The sequence below is a fragment of the Equus przewalskii genome, chromosome 15, assembly GCF_037783145.1.
Source record: "Equus przewalskii isolate Varuska chromosome 15, EquPr2, whole genome shotgun sequence".
Taxonomy (NCBI): domain Eukaryota; kingdom Metazoa; phylum Chordata; class Mammalia; order Perissodactyla; family Equidae; genus Equus; species Equus przewalskii.
In genome coordinates, this window is record NC_091845.1 from 45,035,711 (window position 1) to 45,054,382 (window position 18,672).

At 40.9% G+C, this 18,672-nt stretch overlaps 2 protein-coding genes and 1 long non-coding RNA gene across 22 annotated transcripts in view; 2 read left to right on the top strand and 1 right to left on the bottom strand.

Annotated features, from left to right (window-relative positions):
- NKTR (natural killer cell triggering receptor) overlaps positions 1 to 8,914 on the bottom strand; it is a 52,066-nt gene extending 43,152 nt beyond the window's left edge. For 13 of the 20 annotated variants that reach the window (XR_011527035.1, XR_011527033.1, XR_011527036.1 and 10 more), the window contains exons 1-2: positions 8,757 to 8,908; positions 8,497 to 8,577 (exon numbers count right to left, since the gene is read on the bottom strand). Coding sequence is in view for 4 of the 20 variants with exons in the window: in XM_070575726.1 (XP_070431827.1) it covers positions 8,497 to 8,554 (58 nt within the window). In the remaining 16 variants the exon portion in view is untranslated. Of the gene's footprint in view, positions 1 to 8,496; positions 8,578 to 8,756 lie in introns of all 20 variants that reach the window. The other 7 variants (XM_070575723.1, XM_070575727.1, XM_070575721.1 and 4 more) reach the window with 3 other exon arrangements.
- LOC139075963 (uncharacterized) lies at positions 4,227 to 7,355 on the top strand. Its single transcript, XR_011527044.1, has 3 exons — positions 4,227 to 4,351; positions 6,136 to 6,203; positions 7,129 to 7,355. It is a non-coding gene; the product is annotated as an uncharacterized lncRNA (long non-coding RNA).
- A 165-nt stretch (positions 8,915 to 9,079) lies between the features above and the next one.
- Positions 9,080 to 18,672, top strand: part of SEC22C (SEC22 homolog C, vesicle trafficking protein) — a 49,007-nt gene continuing 39,414 nt past the window's right edge. Inside the window, exon 1 of the mRNA XM_070575757.1 lies at positions 9,080 to 9,130. The gene's annotated coding sequence lies outside the window, so the exon portion shown is untranslated. The remainder of the gene's footprint in view (positions 9,131 to 18,672) is intronic.

Here is an 18,672-nt window from a genome sequence, read left to right on the forward strand (position 1 = left end):
ATGTTCTATCAAGAATCAGGCTGAAGCACATACACTCTGGAAAGCTTTAAGACTCTCCAGAGCCAAAAATCCCAAGTACATGATGTACAAATCAGAACTGTAAGGAATCATACTGGACAGCTAGTTCATACCACCAACGTCAGAATTCCCTTTGCAACAACACTGACAGATGAATACCAACAAAGGTAGAAAAATAACAGAAAAGCACAGGGACTCAAGCCAGGGTAGGAGATGGGAGTTAGACAAGGAAGAGCCACCTTATTGTTAAAGTAGAAAAGAAGAAAAATCTTTGTATACTTCACTTGGTGTTTTGAGGCAGAGAAAGAGGAGAGAAAGGAAGGTGCTAAGAAGTGAACTTTCCCTCCTCAAGGTCCCCACAAAAACCCAAATGTCTTCAAGACCATCCAATCAGGCCCGTTATTACTGGGATTCTCCAGGCCTAGTTTCTAAAAAATGAAGGAAAAAAGGGGGGGAAAAATCCCAAACTTTCTTGATTACAAAAACCTGAAACAAGCCTTTTTTCTAAAGTGTGAACAAAACGGCTTAATCTACAAAGCTCTGTCTGCACAATACCTTAATATGAAAGCCCCCCACTTAACTCAGTGCCCATGCTCATGTTCATGCACATGAATAATCAAAATGACTTTTCAAAAAAAGTGTGTCAGGTACTGTATTAGGTGCTTTGTCGGCTCTGCAATAACATGACAGAATTTTAAGAAACATTGCACTATCAAAAATCACATATAGGGTCCTGCCCCATGGTCAAGCGGTTAAAGTTCCGTGCACTCTGCTTTGGCGGCCTGGGTTTGTGGGTTCGTACCCTGGCCATCGACCCACTCTGCTTATCAGCCATGCTGTGAAGGCATCCCACATACAAAATAGAGGAAGACTGGCACACACGTTAGCTCAGGACTAATCTTCCTCAAGCAAAAAAAAGAGGAAGATTGGCAATGGATGTTGGCTCAGGGTGAAACTTCTTCACCAAAAGAAAAAAAAAATCACAAATAAAAACAACTGTTTCCATGGGAAAATGAGAGTTGGGGGAAAAGGGAATTTCAGGTTGCAGTAGGAATGATTTTTTCTTTAGGAGTATCAATAATAAAGGCATGCTTTTAACTATAAGTGTAAATTACAAAACTTAAACATCATTGAGGAAATACCACAATTGATCACACCTCACTTTGGCCTCTCTTCTCAGCACTCTCATTAACATAATCCTTTCTACGTTCTTTCAAATTACTGTTAGGACAGACAAGAACAACTCAAAACATCAGTGCTGCTCAAATGCCCTTCCCTCCCACACCACTACTTCCCCATCTTGTTATCTGACTGTGTTATTAACACAAACAGTAGTCTGCCTAATTAAAATTGTGCTCTTTAATTAATCCATCCCATTAGAATAAATTCATGTTACAAAAACACAATCTGTAAAACAAATGGTTGTATTATTTAATTACTCTTCCCCACAACCTTATTAGGTAGGCATTATTACACTGGAGTCCTATTTAATTTATGAGTATATAAAAAGGGGAGAAATCATTTAAACAGTGCAGACCACTGCATCCAGTTATTCTATTCATGAGTTTATGACCCAGGGTGAGCTTGAGATGAGGGACGCATTTCTCCTCTTCCTTCAATACAAATCAGATCCCACGTGCCTCACTCTGTCTAAACATAAGCTATCTTGAGTTTGAGTCTAAGGTTTAACAGGTAATTTTGAATGCCATACTGCTATCTTCAGAACCACATTAGGACAAAACTGCGCAGTATTTCCATTTTACAAAGACGTCAACTGGCTTGCCCAATGTCACAAGCAGTACTCAAACATTTGACTACCTCTTTACTTAAAACTAATTTCTTGGTAACACTTCCAAATACATTTATGATATTTAATAAGAACACATTCTTTTTTTTATCCCCCCTCCCTAAAGCCCCAGTACAAAGTTGTATATTCTAGTTGTAAATCCTTCTAGTTCTTCTGTGTGAGCCTCCACCACAGCATGGCTACTGACAGCCAAGTGGTTTGGTTCTGCCACTAGGAACCAAACCCAGGCTGCCAAAGCAGTGAGAACACTGATCTTAAACCAGCAGGCCCATCAGGGCTGACTCAGGATACATTTTCAGTTCAGTTTCGTGGATCCAAGTGAATCTTACGCAGTAAAGTAAAAACATTGATTTCAACTATATCCCCATTTTTATCTATTTTGATAAACTGCTAGGGTTTTATGACACTGCTCTCAGGCCCACGTAAAGAAAAATTCCAAAGGCAAGCATTCCTGTGAAGAAATACCCCGGATACCATTTTCAAAAACCAACTTTAAGCCTTTGACAAATACAAAATAAGTAATGTTCTACTTAAAATGGAGGGAAAGGGGCTGTATTCCTCTATGTAGTCCTGTTATGAATTTTGTTTTTGTTTTCCCTCCCATATCTCTTGGCCTGGAATCAAATCAACCTGAAACCTGGAACTGCACACTGGGTACAGAGAGAAAGTGTTGTAAGAGAAGTCCTCTATTTTACTTTTGGGAGCAGGAAAAGAGACCCCTACAGATCAGAATGAAAGGGGAAAATCTCATTTTTTTTTGGTCTGTTTTTTCCATTCTCTCCTGTCCCAGCTCCTAGGCAATTCCACAGTGGGGTGGCAGTGAGAGCACTGGTGACTGGGCAAGCACATAAAACTCCAAGGGATGGGAACCCTTCTCTTTGACTAGACAAACTGTGGTTCCAAGAAAATAGGAAGAATCCTTGATGCTTTTTCACTCTCTATCCTCTTGCTAGTTAGCCTCACAGACAGATAACACAGTCATGGGAAGTACTTGGCAGAGCAGGGATAGTAAAACCCTGGCTTTTAAGCCAGATGACCAAAAAATGGAGGCCCTAAGGGCCAGAATGTGTTGGGGAGATTTCAAAGAAGAGGGAGCTCAGGAAAATAATCTCATAAAGTTGTATATGACCTCCTGGGCTCATCCATGAACTATGTATATATGAATCTGATCCTAAACAGAAGGTGCGTAGGAACTTGTAGGCTGAACCTAAGCCAGCTGACTGCATGCTATAATAATATCATCATCAACAACGACAAAAGTCAACATTCTCCACAGGATTTAAACTAGACCTAGGGTGATATAACAAAATATACAAATGTCCAGGATGTAATTCAACATTTACTGACATTTAAAAAATCAGGAAAATCTCATATCTCATAAGGGAAAAGACAATCAAAGAAAACAACTTCATGATACAGATGTTGGAATTATTAAAGACTTTACAGCAGTTATTACAACCATACTCCACTAAGTAAGGACAAACATTCTTAAAATGAATGGAGGGGCGGCCCCAATGGCTCAGCAGTTAAGTGCGCACATTCTGCTTTGGTGGCCCAGGGTTTGCGAGGTCGGATCCTGGGTGCAGACATGGCACCGCTTGGCAAGCCATGCTGTGGTACATGTCCCACATATAAAGTAGAGGAAGATGGGCATGGATGTTAGCTCAGGGCCAGTCTTCCTCAGCAAAAGGAGGAGGAGTGGCAGCAGATGTTAGCTCAGGGCTGATCTTCCTAAAAAAGAATGGAAAAATAGAAAGCCTCAAGCAAAACCAAAAGGAAACTTTAAAACAGAAAAATGCAATAACTGAAATTAAAAATTCACTGAGTGGGCTCAAAAGCAGAATGGAGATGAGAGGGAAAAAAAGTCAGTGAACTTGAAGACCAATTAATAAAAGTTATCCAATCTGAAAAACAAAGAGAAAAAAGATTGAGGGGAAAAAAAATGAACAGACCCCCAGGTACCTGTGGGGGTAATACCTAAAGGTCTAATATTCATATCATCAAAGTTCCAGAAAGAGAAGAAAAAGAGTGTTGGACAGAAAACATATCTTAAGAAATAACGGCTGAAAACTTCCTAAATTTGGCAAGACAGACACAGATTTAAGAGAATCAGCAAACCCCAGAGAGAATAAACACAAAGAAATTCACACCCAGACACATCACAATTAAACTGCTGAAATCAAAAGTAAAAACCTTGAAAACAGCCAGACAAGAACATATTACGTATGAGAAAACAACAATTTGAATGACTATGGATTCTTATCAGAAACCATACAGACCAGAAGGCAGTGAAACATTTTTCAAGTGCTAAAAGAAAATAACTGTCAACCCAGAACTCTATACCTAGTGAAAATATCTTTTAAGAATAAAGGCAAAATAAAATTCTCAGGTGAAGGAAAACAAAGAGAATTTGCTGTCAGAAGATCATCTGTAAAAGAAATGCTTAAAGCAAATTCTTCAGGTGGAAGGGAAATGATACCAGAGGGAACCTGGAACTTCAAGAATGAACAAACAGCAACTGAAATGGTAAATATGAGAGTATTTTTTTCTCTTCTTAAGCTCTTTAAAGTATGTGTGACGTTTGAAAGCAAAAGTTTTCAAAGTTTGTAGATGTAATACATATGACAAATACAACATACAGTGAGAGGTAAAGGGGTGTTATATGGCGGGATGGTTTCAACATTTCACTCGAAGTGGTAAAATATTTATTCTAAGTACATTGTGAAAAGCAAAGTATATATACTGTAATCTCTAAGGTAACCACTAAAAAAACTATATAGAGATATCATCAAAAACTCAAGAGAAAAATTTAAATGGAATACTAAAAAATGTTCAAATAATCCAGAAGGCAAGAAAAGAGAACAGAATAAAAAGAGAAAAAACAAAAACAAAATTAAATAGACAAATCCAAACATAACAATAATTATATTAACCATAAATTATCTAAATATACTGATTAAAATATAGAGATTGTGAGAATGGATCAAAAGACCCATCTATTTGCTATCTACAAGGAGCTCACTTTAAATATAATAATATAAGTAGATTAAAAGTAAAAGGATAGAAAACGACATATCATGTAAACAATAATAAAAAGAAAGTTGAAGTAGCTGTATTCATATGAGACAAAGAAAACTTTGGAGCGAGAAAATTACCAGGAATAAAAAAGGTCAGTACATAAACGCATCCACCTAACAAAAGAGCCTCAAAGTAAATGCAGCAAAAACTGATAGAACTGAAAGGAGAAATAAACAAATCCACAATTATAGTTGAAGACTTCAACTCTCCTCTCATGATAATCAGTAGAACAAGTAGCCAGAAAATCAGCCAGGATACAGAAGAAATGAACAAATCTGTTGGCCAAGTAGATCTAACAGACCCAAAAACTTGTGGGGTCTTTCATAAAGAGAGAAATTTATAGTATTAAATGCTTATATTAGAAAAGAAAGGTCTCAAGTCAATAATCCAAGTTTCTACTTTAAGAAACTAGAAGAAGGAGGCCTGTGGCCTAGTGGTTAAGCTTGGTGTGCTCCACTTCAGGAGCCTGGGTTTGGTTCCTGGCCACAGACATGAACCACTCAGTGGCGCCATGCTGTGGTGGTGACCCAAATACAAAACAGAGGAAGACTATCACAGATGTTAGCTCAGGGTAAATTATCCTCAGCAAAAAAAAAAGAAAAGAAAAGAAAAGAAACTAGAAAAAGAAGAGCAAAATAAAGCCAAAGCAAGCATTAGAAAGGAAATAAAGATAAGAGCAGAAATCAAAGAAACTGAAAACAGAACACAATAGGGGAAAAAAAAAATCAATGAAATAAAAATCTGGTTCTTTGAAATGATAAGATTGATAAATCTCTAGCCAAACTCACCAAGGAGACAAGACAAAAGGCATAAATTACTATTTATTTATACACTAGGAACGAAGGAGGTATCCCACAGATCCCACATGCAGTACATTAAGAGACAATGTTGAACAATTCTATGCACATAAATTTGACAACTTAGATAAAATGGACCAATTTCTTAAAAGCCACAAACTATCAAAACTCATTCAAGGAGAAATAACAACATGAATAGTTCTATAACCATCAAAGAAATTAAAATCTTAGTTAAAAATCTTCTGAAAAAAAATTCTAAGGAACAGTCATGGAATTATTTCAAATAGGAACCATCTTATTGGATTCACAGAGAAAAACTCATATACAATTTAAAGACTTTTCCTCTTTTAATATATATGAGCATTCATTTGGTGGCTTTATAATTCAAGTCTAGTTAACTTGTTTGCTATAAAATATACAAATTTCCACCGACAGGAATGGAACAGAATACATACTGTGCTGTATTCAACTAAATTGTTATCAATACATCTTGATCTCTCCAGGTGAGTCACTCTTAAAGGATCTCTGCTTATCAAGGTAAATCAAAGATATTACTTTGTATTTACATCAAGTGAATTACTAACTATATAAGAAGTCAAGAGTATTACTTGAATAAGCAGTCAATGACATACATACTAATGGTCAAATCCTACAAAGCAAGACACCTCACTTCAAACAACTGAAGTGATCCTTAAAAGTTGTATAAAAATTGGCCCAGCCTGGTGGTCTAGTGGTTAACTTTGGAGCACTCCACTTTGGCCGCCTGGGTTTGGTTTCCGGTCGCGGACCTACGCCACTTGTATGTCAGTGGCCATGCTGTGGCGGTGGCCCACATACAACATAGAGGAAGATGCAACAGATGTTAGCTCAGGTGGATCCTCCTCAGAGGGAAAAAAAAAGTTGTGTAAAAACCAAGTTATCTACTTAGATAATATACTGAAAAACTGCTAGAGAAGTATTATATATGAGACTGAACCATATAAAATTGCCAATTATCAAGTGGTTCAACCTAGAACAATGTAATCATTCCTTGTTTTATATATGATTTACTGTCTCAAGAGTGCTAATCATTTCTGTCAGAATGGTATTACAACAAATTACCTTAGATGTTGGGGACTGAAGTTTATTCAACATTTACCAAACATATTCTGGAGATTTCTCACAACAAAGATTATCTGCAAATCTAGAATATAAACATGTACCAGGAAAGCAGCACTTCACATGACTACAGAACCTGTGTTTGGTTTACTTCTACTTTTCAGGAGTCTGCTATTTTTAATTCTTAAAATAACATAAGCCCTGTTTTCACTATAAGCATGGATTCACTACAGAATAAGGATTAAGATCCATTAAGGGTCAAAATATTAAAAAGAGAGAACGCAACAAAATTTCTAAAATCACATCATTCTTTTACTCAAAATCTTTCAGGGGCCAGCCCCATAGCCGAGTGGTTAAGTTTGCGCGCTCCGCTGCAGGCGGCCCAGTGTGTCAGCAGTTCGAATCCTGGATGCGGACATGGCACCACTCACTGAGCCACGCTGAGGCAGCGTCCCACATGCCACAACTAGAAGGACACACAACTAAGAATATATAGCTATGTACTGGGGGGCTTTGGGAAGAAAAAGGAAAAAAATAAAAAAATCTTAAAAAAAAAATCCTTCAATATCTTATCTCACTGAGTCAAAGTCCTTTGACTAAAGCCCAGAGCCATTTCCTGCTACTCTCTTCCCTCTATTCCAGCCAGCCTGGGCTTCCTGCTGTTCCTCAAACACACAACTACACTCCTCCCTCAGGACCTTTTTATTAACTATTCCCTCTACCAGGAACCATACCTCACCTCCTCATTTCCTTCAGATATCCGCTTAAATGTCATCTTCTCAAAACGGTGTTTTCTGACCAACCTATTAAAATAGTATCCCTACTACAAGCCACAGTATTTTTTTTTCCTGGTTTATTGTCTGTCTCTCCCCAGTAGAATATAAACTACAAGAGAGGCCTTTGTTTTACTCTTTGCTATATCCCCGGAGTCTAGAACAGTAGCAGGCTCTCAATAAGAATCTGCACAAAGACTGCATATATGCTCCAATTAAAACTTCTAGCACAGATATTTTAAAAAGTCATGAAAACAGTTTGGAACCCTGCACGCACTGCTATTCAGAATAAAGCAACTACCTTTTAGGAGAAAATATTTTATTTTCAACAAAATACCCTTACGAATGGCTGGATTCCCTAAAAACAAAACAACGCTAAGCGCACACATGCTGCAAGGCCGTTGGTACAGAATGCTTTGGTTTATCACACAAGACTTTCGCTAAGTCATTTTCCCACGAATCAAGAAATTCTGGCTAAAGATACTTAAGGAAAAACAGAACTGGAGTTAACCTATTAATGATATACAAGGATTAGGAAATAGAGAATGTACGCGTCCAAACCTCACAGTACAGAGCAAGATGCCAGAAATCGGAATTGGGAGTGTTTGCCCCCTAGAGACACTGAGAGAGAAAAAGTCCGAAAGGACTGCACTTTTCTTGGGGCCAGGCATGGTACGAACACTCAGTCTGGGGGTGCAGTGGCCTTGGGATTTGGGATTTGGGAGGGCGAGGCCCGTTCCCAGGAGGGTGGGAGTGGTGTGCCCGGGCCACCCTCCTCTCCAGGCTTTCGCTCAGGAGAAAAGGGAGCGCTGACTGTGCCCACTCGCTCCCAAAAAGGCTTGGGGGAGGGGTGACGAGGGTAGAACCCCTCCCCTTCCCCAAGGCCAGCCCAGGCCCCGGCAGGGCTCCCCAGCCTCCGGCTCACCCGGTTCCCGGTTGATCTCGATGTCGAAGTGGCACTGCGGCCGGTCCTGCGCCCCCATCGCGACCGAGGCGGCGGCAAGAGCTGGGAGAGAGGGGGAGGAAAGCGATCAGGGCGGGGGCTGGGGCGGAGCCCGTGCCACGGTCGCCTCGCGCCGGCCTGTCGCGACAGGGCGGGAGGCCGAGACAGGGGCCCCCCCACCCCCCGCCCCGGGTCTCCCGGCTCCCGTGTAGCGCGCGCACATATGCGAGCGAGCTCTTCACCTGGCTGGCCTCCAGCCTGAGTAGCTCCCGGTGAGCTAAACAGAAAGCGCAACCGCCGGGGCCGGAGCCCAACGCCACTAACGGACCACCACCCCGCTCCCGCAGGCCTGGCCTCCCAGTGCCACGCTAAACCCCGCGAGAGTTGGGACAAATACCGCGAGATCACAGCCTCGAAGGGGGTGGTTAACCGAAGTGGGCGCGCCACGTGGGCGTGTCTGGTAGCTCTGGAGGAGCCTCAGGCCTGGCGCTCCTATACCTACGCCTGTCCTTTTTGGCCCCGCCCCTTTCCCCGTTTACCGCTGGAGTCAGTCGCTCCATCTTGGAGCCTTGGCGCGCCTGCGCTCTCTAGTTGCTCTCGTCCCTTCTCAGTAGCCGTGAGTGGCCACGTATTTCCTGATATCGCCAGGCTTCTTCTTGTCGACAGATGCGAGCGAGTTTTGAGGATAAGTGTTGAGGCTTAGTAAACCGATCGATCTTTTGGCTTGTTTTCTTTTTCGCAAGGAGCAGTTATGACGCTATCCTCCTGTTAGACTGGTTGTCTCACTTCAAAGGCCTTTTGGGCTGAGGTGTGGGTTCGTTCCCTCTTTGGCGCCAGCGTCACTGTTTCCGTTCTGTTCTGTTTCTGTTCATGGCCATTCTACATCTTTTGTGAAGAGTCACTGGAAGATCTTTGCCTATTTTTTAATCGCGTTCTTCGTTTTATTGAGTGCAAGAATTTTGGATACCAATGTTTTGTTAAAGAGATGATATGTGTATGTTTTGAGTGCAAGTCTTTTGTTAGATGTACATAACTGCAAATATCTTCTCCCAGTCTGGGCCTTGTCTTTTTATTGTTTTGACAGTAGCTTATGCAAAGCAGTCGTTAATTTTGGTGAAATCATTTGATCAGTTTTTTCTTTTATGGTTTGTGCTTTTTCTGTGCTAGGACATCTCTGCCTACCCCCAAGCTCGTGAAGATTTCTTCCTGTGTTTTCTGCTAGAAGTTTTATAGTCTTACGTTTTATGTGTAAGTCTACAGTCTGTTAGAAATTTCCCTTATGGTGTCAGGTAGAGGTTGAGGTTCTTTTTTTTTTTTTTCCTACAGTGATATACAGTAGCTCCACCACCATTTGCTGAAAAAGCTGTCTTTATCCATTGAATTACTTTGGCTTTGTGACCACACATGTGTGGTTCTATTTCTGGAGTCCGTTTTGTTACATTGATCTATGTATTTCCAGGGCCAGGGCCGCACTGTTTGCTTTTAGTTATTTTCTTAAAATTGTAAAATATACATTACATAAAATTATCATTTAAGTGTACATTTCACAGGTATTAAGTGCATTCACATTCTTGCACAAGGATCACCACCATCTATCCACACAACATTTTTCATCTTGCAAAACTGAAACTGTATCCATTAAACAATAACTCCCCATTCTCTCCTCTACCCAGCTTCTGGCAACCACTCTCTACTTTCGTTTTTTTTTAGTTTTACTTTATTGTGGTAAGAACACTTAACATGAGATCTACCCTCTTAACAGATTTTTAAGTGTACAATATGGTATTGCCTTTTTTATTAAAGTATGCTTTTTGCTTGAGGAAGATTGGCCCTGAGCTAACATCTGTTGCCAATCTTCTTTTTTTTCCCTCCCCAAAGCCCTAGTAGATAGTTGTAAGTTATTCTAGTTCTTTGTGGGACACTGCCACAGCATGGCTTGATGAGTGGTGTGTAGGCTGTGCTTGGGATCCGAACTGGGGAACCTTGGGCTGCCAAAGCACAGCCCGTGAACTTAACCACTGGGCCACAGGGCCGGCCCCTGGTATTGTTATCTGTAGTCACAATGTTTACAGCAGATTTCTAGAATTTATTCATCTTGCATAAATGAAGTTTTATACCCATTGATTAGCAACTCCACCTTTCCTCCTCACCTATCCCCTGGAAACCACCGTTTTATTCTGTGCTTCTATGAGTTTGACAATTTTAGATACCTTTTAAGTGCAATCATGCAGTATGTGTCCTTCTGTGAGTGGCTTATTTCACTTGGCATAAGGTCCTCAGGGTTCATCCATGTGGTCATATATTGCAAGATTTCCTTCTTTTTTTAAGGCTGAATAATATTTAATTGTATGTATATACCAATTTTATTTATACATTCATCAGTCAATGGACACTTGGGTAGTTTCCACCTTTTGGCTATTGTGAATAGTGCTGCTATGAAGATGGATGTACAAATACATTTTCGAGATCCTGCTTCCAGTTCTTTTGGGTATATACCCAGGAAGTAGAATTACTGGGTCATAAGCCAATTAATTCTATTTTTAATTTTTGAGGAACTGTTACACTGTTTCCCATAGTGACTGCTCTATTTTACATTCCCACTAGCAGTCCATCAGGGTTCCAGTTTCACCACATTCTTGCCAGCACTTGTTATTTTCCATTTTTTTAATAATTGCCAATCTAATGGGTGTGAAGTGGCACACTGTTTTGATTACTGTAGCTTTATAGTAAATTTCAAAATCAGGGTTACTTAGGTACTTTCTAAACTGTTTCTGCGCCTGTGCTGCCTGTATAAAGGGCAGTCAGAGCTTTGGCACTTCCACGCCATCACAGAAGTGCTATCCCTGTCAGAGGTTGCGAGTTCTACCTCCTTGATCGTACAGTATCTCTATCAGAGCAACAGCCTCTCGGGTTTCCCATTTGTAACCTAGGCTGAATGGAGAAGCTAGTGATGCTGGGTCTGATTTTTCTTACAGTGTTACAGTTAACCAGTTATTCTCAAAAAAGACGAAATGTGCATGCCTATTTGGAGATGAAATGCATTGGTAAAGCTAACTTTCCTACAAAGATTTGTGAAAGGAAAGGATGGGAGCACTGCCCAACTCTGTAACTGCTGTGGTTTGGAGCAGCTGGCTTCCATGTAAGTAGGCTTTAGAGCTCAGGAATGAAATACTTAATTTGGGGTGTACTGAAATCTCTGGAGGTTCATTCTTATCTTGACACTCCAAAGTCTCCTTCCTGCCGCTAGTTAGGTGGCCTGGGCAAATCACTTTGATCTCTAGAGTTCAAATCCTTCATCTGTGAAATCAGCAGGATGAAAGACCTAAGTTTCCTCCTTGCTCAAAATTCTTTTATTCTGTCCTGTGAGTTGAAATTATATTTCAGATGATTTGAAGATAAGGTATGCTATTTGGTCTGTGGTTAAAGTAAAGCAACTGCTGGGCCTAGCGTACACCTAAAGGACTGATACCTCCTCCTTTGTCCTCAAGAATGGTAGAAAATTGATATCCAAGCACTTTACAAACTCAAGCTTAATTTGGTCTTGATTACTATGAAGAAGAACCCCGGTAGTATGAAATTTCAGGTAATGATTCTGAATGTTCAGCCTTTTAGAGTGGGATCACACCAACAGTTGGAACTTCAGTGGGTAGGACTCTGGCAAAACTAATCAGAAGTGCTACTGGGGAAACTTAGATAAAATAGATAATTTCCTAGAAAATAGAAATTACCAAAATTGACTCAAAAGAGATAGAAGGCCTGAATAAACCAGTAACCATTGAAGAAATTGAATTAGTAATCCCTAATTGCCCTCCAAACATTTGTGAAAGACATTGTGACACAGCCAAATGGGAAATTTGATTATAGTCTAGATATTGGATGACACCAAGGAAATATATTTAATTTTGTTAGATGTGATAATGAAATTTTGGTTATGTAAGAAAGTATCCTTGGTTTTTTAGAGATGCATACTGAAGTATGTAGGGATGAAAACACATGATGTCTGCCTGGAATTTGCTTTAAAATATTTTATGAAAGAAAAATGAAAGAAAATAAAATTTTAAATTGATAATGAGTAAAACAAATGTGGCAAAGTCATGTTAGTTGTTGCATCTAGATGATAGGGAGATATGGAGATTTTTGAGCTATGTCCTCTACCTTTAAATATCTTTGAAATTATTCATAATAAAACCATTAAGAACATAGTCTTCCTTTCCAAAATAACAAAAGGTCCAAATTGTTTCATAGGTAAATTTTACCAAACCCTCAAGGATCAGTAATCCTTTTCTCAATAAAAATATTTCAGAAAATAGGGGCCAGCCCAGTGGTGTAGTGGTTAAGATCGTATGCTCCACTTTAGCAGCCTGAGGTTTGAAGGTTTGGATCCCAGGCATTGACCTACACACCACTCATCAAGCCATGCTGTGGCAGCATCCCATATTCAAAATAGAGGAAGACTGGCACAGATGTTAGTTCAGGGCCAGTCTTCCTCAAGCAAAAAGAGGAAGATTGGCAACAGATGTTAGCTCAGGACCAATCTTCCTCAACCAAAAAAAAAAAAAATCAGAAAATAGAAGAAGAAAGAGTGAGCTACCTAATTTATCTAGTGATGCCAAGACCAGACAAAGACAGGCAAAGAAAGAGACCAATCCCATTATAAACGGATTTAAAGATGCAAATAAAATATTAAGGAATGGAGTTTAGCATTATTTAAACCCCAAAATGCTCATGAACTAATTGGCTTTAACTCAAGAATGCAAAGATGGTTTAACTTTAGAAAATCTAGTCCTATAATTCACCATATTAACAGATTAAAGAAAAGGCATGCAATTATCCCAATGTATGGTGTATTGGTTGTCAATTTATTGCCTCTCAGCTCCTGCAGTATATCCTCTGTAATACACAATTCAGCCTCAGGCAGGGATCCCTGCTCCAAACCCTGCCCCCCCAACACACACAGACACAATGTAGATTTTACATTTTTTATAACTTAGGGAAGAGAGAAAAGAGGTAAAAGAAAGGAGAAAAAAGGAACCCAATGAGAAGATATATATACAATTCTACCTTATTTACTTATACTATTTTTTAAATAAAAGGATATTATTGATCTTAAATGGGAAATTGTGCAGAAAAGAATTAGTATACTAGGCCTGAGACTATCTTCAGAAAGGCCTGCTTCTAAGGTAGGCCTTTGGGTGGAATCTGGGAACTTGAATGATAATCAGTTTCCTATACTTCTAGAAAACTTTCATTAAATGATAAAAATGCCTTGCTATGGCTAAACTATTTGTGCAAATAATATGATTTATGTTGAGCACCTGCTTTCTTTTTGGGAATCTGAAATTTTGGTATGTGCTAGGGCAGAGGATGCATACTGACCAGCCCCTAATAAAACTTTGGGCTCTGAGTCTCTAATGAACTTCCCTAGTAGACAACATTTCTCACATGTTGTCACAATTCATCCCTGGAGGAAGTAAGCTTGTCCTGTATGACGCCACTGGGAAAGGGAAGCTTGAACCTGGATTCCCCTGGGCTTCACCCCACGTGCCTTTTCTCTTTGCTGATTTTGCTTTGTATTCTTTTGCTATAATAAATCATAGCTGTGAGTCCTCTTAGCCAATCACCAAACCTGGAGTAATCTTGGGACCCACAAGACAGAAACAGAAATATTACCAGAATTTGGTAACAAAATCTATCTATATTGAGAATTTGAAAACAAATTTCTTGAAATTCTAAGGGTGTTTTTGTGTGTGTGTGTGGAAAACAAGGAGTAGATTATTTCATGGAGTATAGAAAAATGTGTATTTTGATAGAATGACATCATCATGACATTACTCAAAATCAGGTGGGCTTTCTCCATGGGGGGCAGGGGACATGGCCATGGTGGCTTCCAGCATACATCCTTATAGCCTGGGCAATTTGAGGTGAAAGCATTTTTCCAGGTAGCACCAGTGAGAAAAATCCTGGGGAAAGATTCTGATTGGCTTGATGACGTTCATGTGCCCATCCCTGGATCAGTCTTGATGGCCATGACAGTGGGCAGATATCATGATTGATCAGCTTAGGGTCAGCCAGTAACCAGGAGAAAGGCATGGGGGTGTAGCAGCACAGAGATGGCCACTGAGGCAATGGCTGCGAACTAGGAAGTCACCTTAATTGTGGATACCACAGCCATCTTTTGACCTTTTAGGGAACTGGTTTTTTTTGCCACTGACTTGTTTTAAAGGATGGTGTGTTTTCACAAATGTCTGCTGCTTCACTCTCTTTAGGCAGAAGCTTGGATTCCATCACATTCAAATGAAAAATCCACTATAACACACACTTCTCATCAGGTTCCTTACTCATTTTATGTTGATCCTGTTTGTCTACTCATTTCATCCTCTAAATTCTGCTTTGAGTCTGTGGCTCTGACACTTTTTCTAGACACTAGTTTTTGCAAGTAGATTGAGTTTTAGTAAAAATTTTTCATCTGCCCTGGTGCTTTTGGCAGCTACATTTGCTGAGCAAGTCCTTCTGGGTCTACCCACCAAGGGCAAGGCATTAGACAACTGGTATCTTGGTGGTTTCCCTCAGAAGATTCTGAGACAATGTTTTGAATGCAAGTTGCTTACTTGGAAAATGATTCCAGGAAACTCCAATCAGGGAGTGGGGAAGTGAAACAAGGAAGGTAGCCAGTAAAGTGTGGGCTATTGAGCTAGCTATCACAGCAGGTGACTAGAGCTGAATCCTGCTGAGGAACTCTGGCAACCAGTACAGAAGAAACATCTCAGAATTATCCCCGTGGAGGGGTGAGGGAGCTGGGATATTAATACTCCATTTCCTGAGAGTCATTAGTTGAGAGCTGCTCCCAGGGGTGATAGTCCCCAGATTCTTCTGGCCTGCTACACCTGGGCAAAGTGCCTTCCAGTTTTAGGAAAAGTCCTCAGGAATAGAGATACAGATATGGACGTTTGGGAAGCAATTGGAGCACAATTAAAGGAATAAAGTTCAGTGAAGTTGGAGTAAAGTTCAAGAAATGAGAGTGGGATGCTGATTGCTTCTGCTACAACTGGCAATTTTTTGTTTGCAGACAAAGGAGTATTCAAAAATTGAAAAGTATAGGCTCTCTCTGACATGTAAGAAGCGCTTGATAATTTCTACATGGAATCCCTGCAGCCTCAACATCTGGAGAATTTCTCAGGCATCTCTTGTCCTGCATGGTGCCCCAGACCATGCCTGGGTGTGGGTCTCTTTTATCTTGCCAGGGTTATTGGGAGATCCCTGAAAGCAGGGCCCAGTGCCCTTCCTCCTCTTCTTTCCTCTGAAGGCCTAGTCAAATGAGGACTCGTTATAATTGAATTGATGACCACATACGTGAATACTGCTCTATAAATGGACCCAAGAGAGGAAAAAACAGTTAGAATGAAGGGTCTTATTTCTGCCTGCCTGCCTGCCCTGATGGTCACATGTCAGGTTCCTTGTCATTCATATCTGAGCTGCAGTGTTACCTGCTCAGCTCGTCCCTGAGTCCACAATTTAAAGTAGCCACCCAAACACTCTCCAGCACATTACCCTGTTGTAATTCTCTGCAGAGCACTTATTGCCATGTGGAGCTTTCCTTAATTATGTATATTCCTTTTGTGTGTCTCCCCCATAAATACAGATTATTTATACTGTATCGTCTTCTTTATACAAGGATAAAGGTTCCATGAGAGCAGGGACATTATCTGGTTTCCTCACTGCAGTACCTTCAGCACAATAGTTGATCAATATTTTTTGAGTGAATGAGTGAATTAATCACAAGCAGAAATGCAAACAACCTGCCCTTGGATCCCAGACTCTTATTAAACATTTAGGAAGAAAAGAGAAGGTCCTAGTGAGTGAAGAGAACATCTAGATTCCAGAGGAATCTGTGGGATTTTAATTGGGAACAGAAGTGACAGGTTAACTAACTTCTTAAAATTGCTTTTATTAAAACGGAAATGAATCAAAACAATATATATATTAGTGTTGGAGTAACAATAAAATGAAGATACTATGTACCCGGCTTAAGAAATATACTCAGATCATCTTCAGTAATGGAAGTTTATTGCAAAGGTTCATGGGCACATGAGATCCCACTGAACATCATTTCCTCCCTAGCCATATTGTTACTTGAAGTCCCCAGAGGTTACACTGGGGTGTCAAGAAGCCTCAGGAGGAATTGGAAAAATAACATTTTGTGAAAGAAATCTGATCTAAAGTTATCTGCTGTTTTAGCTGCCATATCCTCTCCCAGGAAAGTGTGATAACGACAGAAGTCACCACAGTTGCAAATCCTGAGAAGCATGCTTGGACCCCCAAGAGAACAGGCTCAGACACTGTGTAGGCTGTTGGGAGATCAGCTTGACCCTGAGAGTTGGGAAAGGGCTGACAGGCTGAGTGAAGGTTTAGTTCTTGAAGCAGGAGGTCCTCAGAAGAGAGAGTGGCTAATAAAGTCTGGTCAGGTTTGGTCTTTGCCTTTTTAAATCATCTTTACAACTATATTGAGTTCTAGATCCTTCAAGAGGAATGGCAGATGCTTATGCTTCAGGCTGTCTCTGAAGCAGACAGGTAGAGATGGGCTGGGGTACATACGATGACAGCTAGCTGGCCTGCGCCAGCTTCTCCAGTGTCTCCCCAGATACGGGACCTTTGGAGTGTAGGGTAAACTGTGGCTAAAGTAGCCTCAGCTGTTCTCAGTGGCTTCTGATTTGCCCTCATTCAGTCCCCTGCATGTGGAAATATCCTTCCAAGAAACAAAGGGAGGGGAACACTGCAGGTCACAGACCCCTTCCCTCTGGAGGAGAGCTGGGCTTTGTCCTCAAGGCTGCTCCCCTGCCATGCAGGAGGCTGGATTTAACTGCTGTAGGCCACACTGGCTGGTGCAGAGCCCGTACTCCCCAGCACTGGAGCCTCTGCTGCTCTGTCACAGACCCTTGCCCACCTCTAATATGGGCTGCAGCCAATAGCAGACAGTTCTGACAAGGCAAGACTCACTTGGTGCTGGCAGAAGCCCACCACAGGGGCTGCCCTGCAGCTTTCTACTTCCTCCTGCCTGCTCCGATGTCTAGGGGCCCACAAAGGCTCCTTGTTAGTGTAGGGGAGCTAACTCTGCCGCAGACCATCCCAACTAGTGTCTCTCATGTGGACACTTCTGGATCATTCTGCATGTTTCTCAGATGTCCCTGCAGAACTGAGCCCCTATTGCCTATAGCAGTGACCTCAGTAACACACCCTTTTAGTGGCTTTTCCTCATCCCTGTCTCACTCTCCTCCCTGCCTTACTCCTGCTTCTTGAGACCATGTCCTAAATAAATCTCCTGCACCCAGGGCCTTGTCTCAGTCTCTGCTTTTGGGGAGGCCCAAATCGGAACATCAGCCAGCGTGCACATTCCGGCCAGTGCCAGGCCCTGTGTAAACAAGTCAAGCTGCCTAGTAAAGAGAAGCAGCTGCCAGCCCACTCCAGCCGATGGTTGCCATGTGGATCTGTAAGCCTAGCATTGCCAGAAATCCAGGCTTTAATGAGAAATCTTTTTTTCCTATTTTATTTTTATTGAGGTTATGACAGTTTACAACCTTGTGAAATTTCAGTTGTACATTATTTGTCAGTCATATTATAGATGCACCACTTCACCCTTTGTGCCCACCCCTTACTCCCCCTTTTTCCCTGGTAACCACTAATCTGTTCTCTTTGTCCATGTGTTTATCTTCCATATATGAGTGGAGTCATACAGAGATTGTCTTTCTCTATCTGGCTTATTTTGCTTAAAATAATACCTGAAGGTCCATCCATGTTGTTGTCATGGGACGATTTTATCCTTTTTGTGGCTGAGTAGTATTCCATTGTATATATATATATACACACCATATCTTCTTTATCCAATCATCAGTCAATGGGCACTTAGGTTGCTTCCACATCTGGGCTATTGTGAATAATGCTGCAATGAACATAGGGATGCATGGGTCTCTGAATTGCTGATTTCAAGTTCTTTGGATAGATACCCAGTAGTGGGATGGCTGGGTCATATGGTATTCCTATTGTTAATTTTTTGAGAAATCTCCATACTGTTTTCCATAGTGGCTGCACCAGTTTGCATTCCCACCAGCAGTGTTTGAGGGTCCCTTTTTCTCCACAACCTCTCCAACATTTGCTATTTTTTGT